Raw genomic sequence first — 13,481 nt, forward strand, 5'->3', positions numbered from 1 at the left:
AGAATGGGTTGGGTTGGAAGGGAAATTAAAGACCATCTAGTTCCACCCCCCTGCCATAGGCAGGGACACCTTCCACTAGACCAGGTTGCTCAAAGCCCCATCGAGCCTGGCCTTGAACACTGCCAGGGATGGGGCAGCTACAGCCTCTCTGGGCAACCTGTTCCAGTGTCTCACCACCCTCACAACAAAATATTTCTTCCTTACGGCCAATCTAAATCTACCCTCTTTCAGTTTAAAGCCATTACCCCTTGTCCTATCACTAGATGCCCTTGTAGAAAGTCCTTCTCTGGCTTTCTTGTAAGTCCCCTTTAGGTACTGGCAGGCTGCTGTAAGGTCTCCCTGGAGCCTTCTCTCCCCCAGGCTGAACAACCCCAACTCTCTCAGCCTGTCCTCATAGGAGAGCTGCTCCAGCCCTCTGATCATCTTCATGGCCCTCCTCTGGACTTGCTCCAACATTTGTTAGGGGAACCCTTGCACAGCATTTGAAAGCACAAATACCAAGATTTATTCCTTTTGATGTTACTGAAAGGTGAGAATTACCATATAGAAAAGGTAAGAATTGACTGGAAGAACTTCTGGAGGATGTTGCAAAAGTGTTTGCAGGCATGTCTGTGAAAGAATATGCCTAGAAAGTATCTGAAGTTGTTCACTCTCAACTTTTTTGTGAAGTTTCTCAGGGCTGTATTAAACTAGCTATTATGACCAGGGGCAACATAGTTTAATTAGCTTTGATTTTTGTCATGTAATATATTCGGTGTATTTGAAAGACGATGGATTGAGACTCTGGAGCAGGAGATCCTCTCTCCATCTTTCTGTGAACAAAGTACAAACCCGCTCTCCTGTCAATGCCAAAGCCTTCCAAGCACCCAGAGCAGTCAGTTCCCAGTAGAATTGTTCACTTTGATATAGAAACATCATACACAAATGTTGCTTTAGGAAAGCAACTGAAATTGGAATGAAAAAATAAATGCCTTGTTTCAGAGACCTCACTGTAGTAGAACAGAGAAGTGGACAAAAGTGTCCATTTTGAAGTGTTAATTTGGAGTGAATAGAAAGAAGGCAGCAAGGAAAAAATGCTGTTCACAGCTACTACATAGCAAACACTACTAAATCCAAATACTGAAAATTTCGAGGGAATAAGACCATAAATAAAGAATTCCATTACTATCACCGTGACTGACTGCTTGCATAACACCAGCCAAAAAAAGCCAAACCCACAACTCCTGTGCAGAGCCTACAACTTTGCCTCAGGGTTAAAATATATTCAAGTGATGGAAAATCCATCTCATGTTCAGGTAAGCTGCTCTGAAGGTTAGTCACACTGTTAAAGCCTTTTCCCATACCTATAGTGAGAATTTCCATGTCACAAATTTCCTTAGCTTCCATGCTACGAGGGATTTCATAGGGTGGGTTTTTTCTAGATTAAAGAGGGATCAGCTATCAGAAATCTTTTCACTATTTAAGCTGTGCTCACCTCCTAACCTTTTTTTTTTTTTTTTTTTTTTTTTGTGGGGCAGGGGAGGGGATAAACTGAACAGCTTAAGTCCTAAGCTGCTTAAGAGTTTCTAAGCCTCTTACGGTAAGGGATGTTTTCTGAAAACGGAACTCTTCTGCAGCTTTTTTCTGACTAACATCCAAATTTTCACATACTTTCAGAAATACCGATGACAAAACCAGACACAGTGTTCCACCAACTGCTTCCCTTATGCTCTTTACCGACAAAACAGCACTACCTGGTCCCTACGATCTTGCAGTAGGCTGATTGCCCAGCTTCTCCAAGGACTTAATTTGACTCTCAATTAACGGGGTGACACCTTATACCGGGTTCTCATCTTTAGTCACTTCTTGTAAGTCTCACTCATTTGGGCTTGGATAATTAGTATGAACTTTGAGCCAAGCACAGATAAGTTATGGAGGAACCACCCCCCTCCACTCCCCTCAAAAGGCAACCAGTAAATTCAAGAGTATCCGGAAAGAAGAGTTTTGTCCTGTTTTCTGCTGAGTGCCAGAGAGCCCAGAGTTAGGATCCTGGGAAGCGAGCTTGCTATCTCACTTGGTAATCAACCATGATTATACTACCATCAGGATCACTATCATAGAGTGTTTCAGGCAAGTGCTTTAAAGAATTAGTCCTTTAAGAGTTTTTTTGTTGGTGGATTGAGGATTTGATGTATTGACACAGTGCCTGACACAGGATGCTAAAAAATACTACATGTAGAATAGTACAACATATATTTGAGCAGGCACTGAATAAACATCATTGTTCAGTGAAGGCACAAACTCCATGGGATAATCCTTCTGCTGTAACAGTTAGTGAACCAAAGCATGTAAAAAATGAAGAGATGCTAAAGAGGAAAGAAAGAGAGAAGCAGTTGAGCAGTTGTTAGAAAAGAAAAAAGAAAAAAAAGACTAAAAACTCATCTATCAAAATATTTTTAGATATTTCTTTACAAGAGTGAATGATTATATGAGACAATGAGTTTAGAGCGGCCCATTAGCCAACACTCAACACAAGGCTATTGAGACATAGTATTCCCTACTTACTTACACATTTAGAGGTTGCCAGGCAGGCCACTGTGCTTTTGCCTTGATGACTGTTAAAACCTCATCGCTCTGTGAAAAGAGACAAAAGAAGAAAGTGATTGGGACAATTTTGCAATTAGAGTAATATGGTTTACAGCAAAAAAGTAAGAGGTACCAGATAAAACTGTGCCTCCAAATTCTATGAGAAATATGCTTCGTCGTCTTTGTTATCTGGGCACCTCGTGTCCTCAGCTGCACAGGGTTCATCAAGGAGCCTTTATGAATGCAGGAGGCAAGAGTAGCAAAGGCAGTCAGACCTTGGGCACAGTCTCTTTCTCTTCTGCAGGAACTGAAGTGAGCTTAAAACACCACCAGCAGTCTGCAGACTAGGTTATTTTTTGCATCTTGAGCTAAAGGCAAAGCTTTCAGAGTGATGCACAGTGATGACAGGTATAAATAAGGAGAAGAATTTTGCATTGGGGAAATACCCCAAAACAATATGACTAAACTGAGTTTGTTCTGGTAACACTATCACAGAAAGATAACTGTGCTGTATCCTGGGCTGTTAGTCCACACATAGTAGTTTATTGGCAAAAAGTATATCTTGGGCTGTTGATTTTATGACTCTGACAATCCTTGTGACCAGAGGAATTTACCAGGTTAAAAAAAGCAAGGACAGAAAAATTGCTTTTAATAGGTTACAGATCTACGGGCCAATAGGCAGACAAAAACTAGAGGCTGCTGCTCTAGGCAATCTAACACACCCTGTGAGCATGTATGATATATTATTTATTACCCTCATATGTGTAAGGATGTAAAGAGTCCATGGTGGATGCATTGCAATCTCCTCCAAGTAGAGCCATTGATAGCACTTTCTCTTTGCTCTCCGTTTACGCATGTGAAAATTATAGGGTGAAATATAGCAGCCACCTGTGGAAGCCCACAGTGCGGCAAAGCACTGTACAAAGACTATTTCTTAAAGTCTGTAAGAATTCCTGCATCAGCAGTTTTAAAATTTATATGGGTACAATAAACCGAGGACAAAGGCAGGAGACCGTTAACAAGGCTCTGATGCCCAAAAGACATCTATCACACTTTTTTAGAACCGTTTTCCCCATCTCCCTTAGGAATCCACCCCAGTAATTCACCTAAAGGAACACAAAATTCACAACTCACTCACATGATTTCTGCTGTCTTTTAAAAATATTTCCCAATTAGACTAAGAAACCCACCTCATACGTTACCAGTAATTGGCACTTCCAACAGAGCTGACCTTTCAGTTTAGTGATAATAGTGCCATTTCCTGCTTGATAGCAATAGCTCTGATACCCCAAACTAGCTCCAGTCCATACACACCCCTGTTTACAGAAAACAATTTTCACTGGTTGTTTCTACCACTCTCAGTATTTTCTGACTCCCTCTTTTTGCCAAAGCAAGGTAATTACAGCACTGAGGGGCCCTCTCTGCAACACACGAGATTTTCCGTCTCAGGAATACAGACGTGACAGGACCTCTCCCTCAACCTGAGTGGATGGATAAGCCATTTCTTGAAAATCCTTTTTATAAATACAGATGCTTGGCCAAAGGCTATACTACATTAAATGTCCTGAGCTAAGATAGCTGGAAGTCTGACTCTAGAAAGGCAAGTAAGTATGTAAAGATTTAATCAAACTCCCATACTGCTAATATAGTTGGAATAAAGAGAACTTTATGATGAAAGGGAGCAGTCAAAGAGCCCACAGCAGAGCTATGCCAGCAGGTGGATTCGCTGGGGCAGGCACTGGGTGAGTAGCAGCAGGCTGAGCCACCAGCCCAGCCCTCTCCCAGCATCCCTGCTGGGCTGGGCTGGGCCGGGCCGAACCGAACCGAGCAGAGGTACACTCCATGCAGGAGAGAGGCATCACATCCAGGTTCATCTATGGCAACCTTCTTCTCACCTCCATGCCTTCAAAAGTGGAAGAGACAGCTTTCCCCTCAAAGTGATTTAAAAGGAAACTGATTAAATGAATGAAATTAAAAGTCTGAAGTTAAAAGACATTTTTGTCTTTCTCTGTCAATGGAATTTGCCCTAATTTTTACTTTTCCTTATTTCAACCTCCTGAGATTCTCCAGCCAGGCATATCTTCATTTACTTGCCTTGAGAACACATTTGCATTCAAAATTATTAACTGTGTATTGTACATCCCAAAGAAAGTCTGTTATGAGCATAGATGGTTGTGTTTATTAAAATAATACACTGCTTATCTAACAGAAGCCAGTAATTATGTCAGTAACATCCAAATCAGTCACGTCTGAAAACATTTTAACGTGTGCTATTCAATTAAAAATGCATACCAAGACTGGATGAACTATGATTAATAGCTTAGTAGTAAGTGCAGAGGGAAGGAAATAAGAAACAGAGCATGGTGCATTCAGACTTCCCCAAATTTTTAAGGGAGGTGAAAATTCAGATGCAAGAGCTGAATTCATGGCCACTCCCTGAGCAGTAACCAAAATCAAAAGATGTAGAATCCAGCATTCTGTTGTGCCTGGAACGAAAATACACATTTTTGGTACCTAGAGCTTCTTGACAATTACACAGGATTAAGCTGCAACTTGAATTAAATCATTGTTATTCCAGTCTGATATTCTAATTATGCAGTCATCTCTATCATGCAGATTTGTAATATTTCTAATTTTAAAAAAAAAAATTTAAAATGTAACACCTACGCTGTTATTAAAGCCTGTGTATATTTACTTCTACCTGCACTGATAGACAGATACCCAAGTAGATATTTTGTACACTAAAGAGTTTTTCTTGGTCAAGTGTTTATGTCAAGAAGATGAAATCCTGGAAGACAACAGAGTAAATTCTGCTTGCTGCCTCCTTGGGTCTGTGAGGCTGTCGCCATGCGAGGTCTGGCTGTCAGGCACCGTGTCAGCCTGGGGAACCCAGCTCCACTCGCCACTCGTGGTGCCACCAGCCTGCGTCTCTCCAACCTCCTGAAGGGAGCAGGCTCAGGAAGTTCCTCCAAAAAAGCAGTGACCTTCCTCTGCCTCCAGCCTCTCCAGCTGACCGCCGCATATTTAAGGGGACGTGATAAACTTAAGCAGCCCAGGCAAAGAGATGTTATCCACCACACAAGTTCACAGCCTTGTGAACAATCTATAGGTAGGGACAAGCTATAGAAAAGATACCGTGCTTTGATTTGCGGGCCAATCTCTTTAGCTATAATTTATTGGCAGATGGTGGAAACTGAGAGGATATGAAATGCCTGAAGAGAAACCCACAAATTAATAATATACAACTAGTTGCTACAACCCAACTGCCTTGAATAACCCAATTGCACAGACTTTACAATAGAGGCATAAAACACCACATAAGTTTTAGAAATGTTAGTTACCATTTTCTTAGGGCTTGCTGTATTACATTTGCACCCATTTTTCTCTCCTCTTCATATTCCCAAAGTTTTGCTTTGATTTTTGAAGTAAACAAACTCTCAAATTCACGTCAAAATATGGCAAAAAGAACTAGGATGTTTCACTGTTGTATGTTGCAAGTTGTCTTGTCATCATTTATGTACTTGGCTGGGAAGCAAGGATTCCCACATAATGAAACTCTTAGGTTTTGAAAAGGAAAACTAAATCATTTGCAAAATGATGGAGTGTCAAAATGTTACAATGTCAGAACAAGTTAATGGAAAGGCCACCAATGCTCTTGCTTGGAGCTGCTGAAAATCCTTTTGGTAAAGTCTGATACACACCTCTTCCAACAAAAAAAAGGAAAAAAAAGGCGGGGGGGACAGGGAGAAATTTGTCAAGCTATATTATGCCTCTGTGCATGTGGAAGTTGTCAAGGAGTGAATTTGGGATTACCTGTCAGTTTTTACAGAGATATACAGGAGGGAAGTTGCTACCCTCTTTCCTATTCCCATTTAAGGAGGTATTCTCCTTGAGTACAAATCATGGAATTGATACTTGGGAATTTGTGATTGAGTTTTTGCTCAGCTTCTTTTGGGCATACCGGTATGATGCAATGGAATACAGGTATGAAATTCTCGCATGAGGGGAGTGAGGGCAGGCGGCACCGTGCGGCACCGCTGCTCAGTCCCGGCACACCGCAGTCACGCATAGGCAGTTCTCACGGGATCAACGCGCCCCGTTCCTCGGCAGCTTGCCTGCACCGCTGTGTCTGTGCCTCTGTTTGCGGTGAGAACGTGCTACCACTGATGCAGCATCTCTGCTACTCCTGTAAGTAGGAAGTCACGATTTAATAATTAAATTAGTATAGGCTTTCAGGAGCCTTCATGGTAAATCCCTCTGAAAAGTGTATTTAGGCATAATCACTTACAAAACTTAGTATAAAATCTTTGTAGAGCCTACTGATACCTCTTCTCCAATTTCAGTTATTAGTTCAATGATATGATTCTAGTTTCCAGTTGAAATAGAATGATCCCTTCTCTACACACTTAAAGCTTGCTCAAAAAGCCCAGTGGAGCCAAAGTAGTTTCTAGATTGACTTCAATATATTTTGGATTGTGGCCTAAATTAAAACATGCAAAAATAGCAAACAATTATCCTTTTCTCCAGATCCGTGTTCTACATTTGTGTTTCAAGATGGGGGTGGGTGGTTGACTCAATAGTGGTTCCCTATGAAAGTACTGTCTTCCAAAAAGCCCTAATAGCATGATTTTAAAAAGTTGATAATGTCATTCTAATACAGACAGCCTTACTGACAATCTGAAGTTGGTAAAAATTAATAATTTACTTTACATCCATTTGTTCCTGCAATGTACAAATGAACATGCACGCAGAATAAAGTCATTAAATGGCAACAAATAGAACCCTGTGGTATGAAACCACTGCTAAATTAGATCGTTCAGCTGTGCATTTTACAAAAGATTAAAAACATTTCCTCATCTTCAAGAACAGAAAGTGGGACAAAGCTCAAAAAAGCAGCATGGAAGATAGAATTTGATTTAAAGTCTTTCTCAACCAAGGGGATTTAAACCACCTTGGTTAAAGGGTAACATCCATTAAAATGTAATGAAAGCTTTCAGCAAAAGTTTTAAGTACCATCTGAATACCTTTAGAATAAAAGAGATTAGTAGGATCTGGAAAGCCACGTAAACTATTTCATGTGCTCCTGCTGCTTTTTGGTAACCGACGTGATTAGTATCTTTTCTGTACTGGAAGTTATTTTTATGAGTAATTTTTATTACTATTTTTATTTTATGTGTGCCAAATAACATCAGAAAATGTTACTGTGCAGATCACTTAGCACTTCGTAATAATGATTTGATTTGGTTCAGCTAAACAAATGACAGTATGTTATCTGACATCAAAATCAGAGTCAGATTGAATGAACTGTGGGAATGAAAAACACCTGTTTTGAGCCAGAGCTTAATTTCACCCATTTCACACCACCACCGCTTGGCATTCATTCGATTGTTTTAGAACAGAGAACATTTAATTCCTTTCACAACACTCGTCCTCATAATATGTGAATGCCTTTCTATCCACAGTGGACTCATTTTCACAAGTTTCTTAGAAAGTAGAAAAAGCAACATTATCCTCAATTCACAGATGATGAATCAAATGTCTTCTGGAAACTAACCTGCATATCTGAGTTTTAAGATAGCATCTCCACTGCAGGATCATCCTTTCCCTCAAAAATTAATTTGTTATAGAAGGAGCAAGAGATAAGGAGAGAATGAAAAAGTGTAGTATAATGCACAGTATGTCTTCCGTGGGGAATCAAATGCTATGAAAATGAGACTAATATAGTGCTTTAGAGGGATAGTTGGCTGCTCTTAAAAGCCTATCGGTCTTCTATGATTAGTATAAATAGACCTTATTCCACCTCCACCCTATGCAGGCACACAGAAATCACTTCAGGATGTGAAAAGCGTGTGTTCATTATCCCTGAGACTTCTTCAGTACATGAAAATAGTTTCAGGCTGACAGAAGTCTTCAAAACCTCAAATTTTGGCTCCTTGTTGCTACATACCCTGAAGAGTTAGATGTCTTGTTACACAGTGGCGTTAGGAGGAGATGTTTAAGAGATGATACAAGCATCCGCTTGCACGCTCTGAGCAGCCAGGTAGTCTACAAGGAAGCCTGAAGACTCAGCACGGAAGACAAAAAGAATGCTATAGCTATTCCTCCTGTGGGCTTAGGGACCTCACTCATTGCTGAAAGGACCTGTTTACTTGGGACTGACAGCATGAAGATCCCTTCTGAAAGCAGCCACCTTTCTTCTAAACTAGGAATGGTGATAGTGTTTGCTATAATGCTTTACTAGTGTTTATACCTTTATATAGGTAGAATTTTCTATTGAGGGGTTTACAACGGTCTTGCAACTGTCCCTGCTGCTGAGTGAAAGACTACCTAGATGACATTGCTATCTAGCCTACTGATGAAACTACCACAGCCTGAAAACAGGCTTCAATTCTGGGGCCAGGGCGCAGGACTCATGATTAGGCTACTTGCTGGAGAAGGAAGAATTCTGAGCTCTGGACTGTGACTTTTTATCTAATAACCACTTAATGCTAGAAAGATGTTATCAGATAAGAGGGAAGTGACTAATTTTAAGTACATGTACTAAATTCTACTTAAGAGTGAGGTGTACCTCCTTTGATGTCATAGAATTGTTATGATTCAATACCATGGCTTTCAGTAGAAGTTGAATTGCATGATATTAATTTATGAAGAATTCCACTGCAGCGATAGATGTGCCAGAAGGTACATTACAAGACCACAGAAAAAGGAAAAAGGTACTATTTTACCCCAATGCACACTTTCTTTCCAGGTTGAGAGAAAAATAAAGACCAATCTTGTCTTTAAAGTATTAACTAACATAAAATACCTGGTTAATTAATGCTCAACACATTCTGGATTTCCATGGATATTAGTTAAAATATGGCATGTTTTCTCTTGGTTGACATCTTGCCTACCTCAGTTTTACAGATGTATTTGAATAAAAAGGGGACACTGATGTAGGCACATTACTGAAATTTGTAAAAACTTTAAAAGAAAAGGGAAGTAGTTGTCTGCTCTGTGGCAATAAAATATTTCTGGGATAAAAGCAGCTACATACAGCTTTATTTGCTCTGGAGTTCATCTTCACATAAATATACACATTGGCTTTCTAGTAACTGTGAATGTGATCTCCTGTAATGCACTCTGAATGGGCATGTTTTATTAACTCCATAAGCAATCAGCCTGCTTTGAGTCTGCCCAGGTTTCTGAGGATTTTTTGTTTATGTGGAAGTTTCTTATAGCTATTAGCATAGTCATTACAAAATCTTACTTGCAAGGCTACTATTGTCAGCTGGCAATACATCACCCAACGCATCTATTTTCCTGTGGGTGCAGGCAAGGATGTTGCTGAAGTTGTCCTAAGCCTCAGTGCTGAGATGCAGTTCTTTTTAACATGCAGAGATTTTTTATGAAAAAATGTGCAGAAGCTGTTTTTTTCCAGTTCATAAAAAAGAGCATTTTTGTGAATGTTAAGCTTTTAGTCACAAATTACTTCATTTGGAAGGAAAAAAAAAATCCCATCATTAAAGTAAAAGACTTATTTCTACCATTTGATGACAACTAAATTCTGTTTAATTCTATGACTGACTTAGATTCAAGCAGATTATACTTAAAGCCAGTAGCACAGATTTGGGGTTACTTTAAGCAACAGCAAAAATACATTTCGGTCAGTGGAATTATACCAGGATTGTGTTTGTCCATTTTACTTTGACTTCCCTATGTTTATGATAGCTCTTCTGTGGCAGCTGAGGAAACCACACATATTATAAGATATATAAACATGCCTAAATGGAATTCATTAGCTGATCATAGTACCTACAAATTCAATATTTCCCTGTACAAATAGCTATTCTTTAATTAAAGAATCTTATTACTTTTCTTCAAAAATTAGGTAATGACATTTCAGGGAATATAAAATCCGTTTTTCAGTTCACCAAATATGAAAGTCTGAGGGAATTTCCAGGCTTTTAATAATATCCACTCAATTACAAAAGCACAGTTTTGGGGCTGAGATAGATAAAGAAATGCTATTGGGGTGCAACTGAAGAAAAATGGAAGGAAAGATGAGTGTTTAAATCCAATCCTGAATTTTTACTGTTGGAACAGGTCTCATTTCAGGAGAGCAAGTAACCCAGTACTTCAGACAGTCCCAGCTTAACTGCTGTGCTGCACGGGAAAGCTTTCCTTAATTGGATACTTAGCAATTTTGTATTCACTTTTACACAGGAAAAGCTCTCTGTTAGATAATCAGGCTGAGAATTTTCCCAACATGTGGATATTGTCCATATTTTCCAGCAAATACGGAAATATGCGTTAAAGCTACAATTTCAGGATAGTGACTGCACAGATGCTAGCTGAAAATGCACATTTAAAAAAAAGCTTTTAAGAGGGAATGATAGGAATTATAATTCCTGATTGTGTTAAAAATTACTAGGATGGGATGCAAAAAGAATTATGTTCATTGTTACTCTTAGTATACATCCCAAAAGCACTGATTCACTTTGCATTAACAACCTTCTGCATTACCTGTCCCACAGGGTTTTCTTTCAATGAAGTGGTTGTTTCAGGAGGGGAATGTAGGCTGAAATTAATAACAGAACTGTTGCTAATGGCAACACTGAAAATCATATGCTCTACTTTATTTCCATTAAGGTGCAGTTACATAATCTAGGGTCTCCCAATAAAGCAATACTTCATTTTTTGCATAGTATACAGCTTAGCAGTGTGTGTTAATGAGCCCTAGGTATGCTCTGAGTAGCTAAGCTCTCATTTTCTGTGGCTGAGCAGATTCTGTAGAAAAAGGGCCTCCCTTGTGAATCCACTTCTTGATTGCAGACTGATTTTCTACTGCACATTTTGCTTCACTCTACCTACATAGAATGCTTTGCTGTCTTTAGGACTACAGAAACATTTTGTTATCCTAAATGACTTTGCCAAAAACAAGGGAAGATCTTTTAACTACACTTAGGAATGGCTACTTTTTAAAGTAGGGAATTAAACTAGATTTTGAAGCTGACCGTTAAGAGGTGTAACTCCCACGCCCTGCTTAATAGGTTTATCCAATACATACCCTTTTGTCCTCCTTCTTTCTTAACTTTCCCAATTTCATCAGTCCTTTAGACTAGACTAGCCTTTAAGCCTATATCTAAGTGCTATGAAGCTACTGTTATTTTAAACTCACAAATGATTTGGAAATGGTGAGCATACCAGAAAAGAAACAGGGGGAAAAAAACCCGAAACAAAACCTATCCAACACACCAAGGCATTCTGTGTATAATAAAGCAGATGTATGCAACTGAATGGCAACCTGCAAACAGCAAGACAAAACCTGCATTCACCGGAGATAATGATAAAAGTGTTTTAAAGCACTAGGTTCACTGATCAGTTTCATAATCGGGTAACTACAGTATTGTTTTCTGAGACTCCTTCAAATAGTTTCAAAACAGTCAGGGATGAAATCATTGAGACAGGTTCTTGGGCATGCTATGAATAAGTGAGTTTCAATTGCCTTAATATCAGCAGGAAACCTCAGGAGAAGGCTGGATCTGCTCTGAGAAACAGCCCAGAGAACAGGGACAGAGAACGATTTTGTCTTCTGGTAAATGCTGGCAGTGAGACTCCAGGTATCACAATTATTCATCCTGCTGCTTCTCAGACATTAGCCAAATGTAGTAGCTTGAACAGAGGAGATATAATTATTTGGATAATAGCAAGTGATTTTTAGATAAGAAGAGCAAATTAGCTCAGGAGGTGAGCTTTCCTGACCCTTGATAGCATTTTAACACATCAATGTGGTTGGTTTTTCTTCATTCAGAATATACAATATAAATATTCTAAATGAGCTTTAACTGCTGTACAGAGGCAATCACAACAGCTTAATTTCCCTTCAGTAAAGATGTTGTGTCTAAGCCACCCTTTACCATTCCTTCCTTCAAAAAAAAAACCCCAAAACCCCACCACAAAAACAAACACCAAAAACCCAATCAAAAATGTAGCCTTTAAACAAGTTAAGGAATTGAGGGTCCCATCATGAATTATATTTTCTGTGATGTGGAAAGGAGTATTCTTTTAGAGAAATCAATTTCACATCTCTTCCTCCCCCCATACGCTTTCAGCTGTTGCCGTGACAAACAGGTTGCTGCCCTTGTGGACCATTTCTCTGGCACTGTGTAGTCCCATGGTTTATGCTTTGACATTAACCTGTCTCAGAATTTAATGACCAAAACACATTTGTCTCAGATTTTGAATAAAGTCGTCTCAATCTCTGACAGGACTTACAAGAGTAGAGTTTTGAGAGGAATGTCAGAGATTTCTCCAAGGAGTGGAGATGTTGCCATTTTTCCCATCAGCGGCTGCCTTTACCACCCTTTTTCCTTCCAACTCTCCCCCCCCGAAAACCAACTCAGTCTACACTGTGTGACTCAAAGGACTATCTACGTAGTCCTCCACAGATAGCGGCTCCAGTCTGATATCCCTGATTCTGCTTGTGTGCTTTAATTTTGCCTCATCTTTGCTTCTGTGCTCCTGTAAATAAGTCAGGACAGACAGACAGACAGAGAAGGAAACTGCCTGCACTACCCATCCTGAGGGCAGGATTAGCTTTTCCGGGAGTGGATAGCTTTTGTTTTTCTCAGACAAGGAACTCTCCCGTCCTATTCCCCAGTGTGGATTTGAATACATTGAGAAAGATCTGGTTTAGGTAGGTGTTACACGGAGGCAAATCCAGAAACTGAGACTGACTTGGAAAAGTTTCCTTCCTACTCAGAAATTTCAGGGGCCTGAGCTAGGTAACATTGTCTCCCATCTCTGATGGTTCTCTCTGGCTCTCCAGCAGTTAGACAGCTGGGAAATAGTATTATAATATTTTTTTTTGGTAAGCTATTTAGCACTAACTGCTCCCTCAGAACCTCAGATGAAGGTTATCTCCGTACCTAGTG

The 13,481-nt window shown here is 39.7% G+C and overlaps 1 protein-coding gene across 1 annotated transcript in view; it reads right to left on the reverse strand.

The window, feature by feature from the left end:
- The window catches only part of SPON1 (spondin 1), a 204,437-nt gene that overhangs the window by 34,181 nt on the left and 156,775 nt on the right, over positions 1–13,481 (reverse strand). Inside the window, exon 7 of the mRNA XM_069803959.1 lies at positions 2,549–2,613. Within this exon, the coding sequence (XP_069660060.1) occupies positions 2,549–2,613 (65 nt within the window). The remainder of the gene's footprint in view (positions 1–2,548; positions 2,614–13,481) is intronic.

Source organism: Haliaeetus albicilla, chromosome 16 (assembly GCF_947461875.1).
Source record: "Haliaeetus albicilla chromosome 16, bHalAlb1.1, whole genome shotgun sequence".
Taxonomy (NCBI): Eukaryota; Metazoa; Chordata; class Aves; order Accipitriformes; family Accipitridae; genus Haliaeetus; species Haliaeetus albicilla.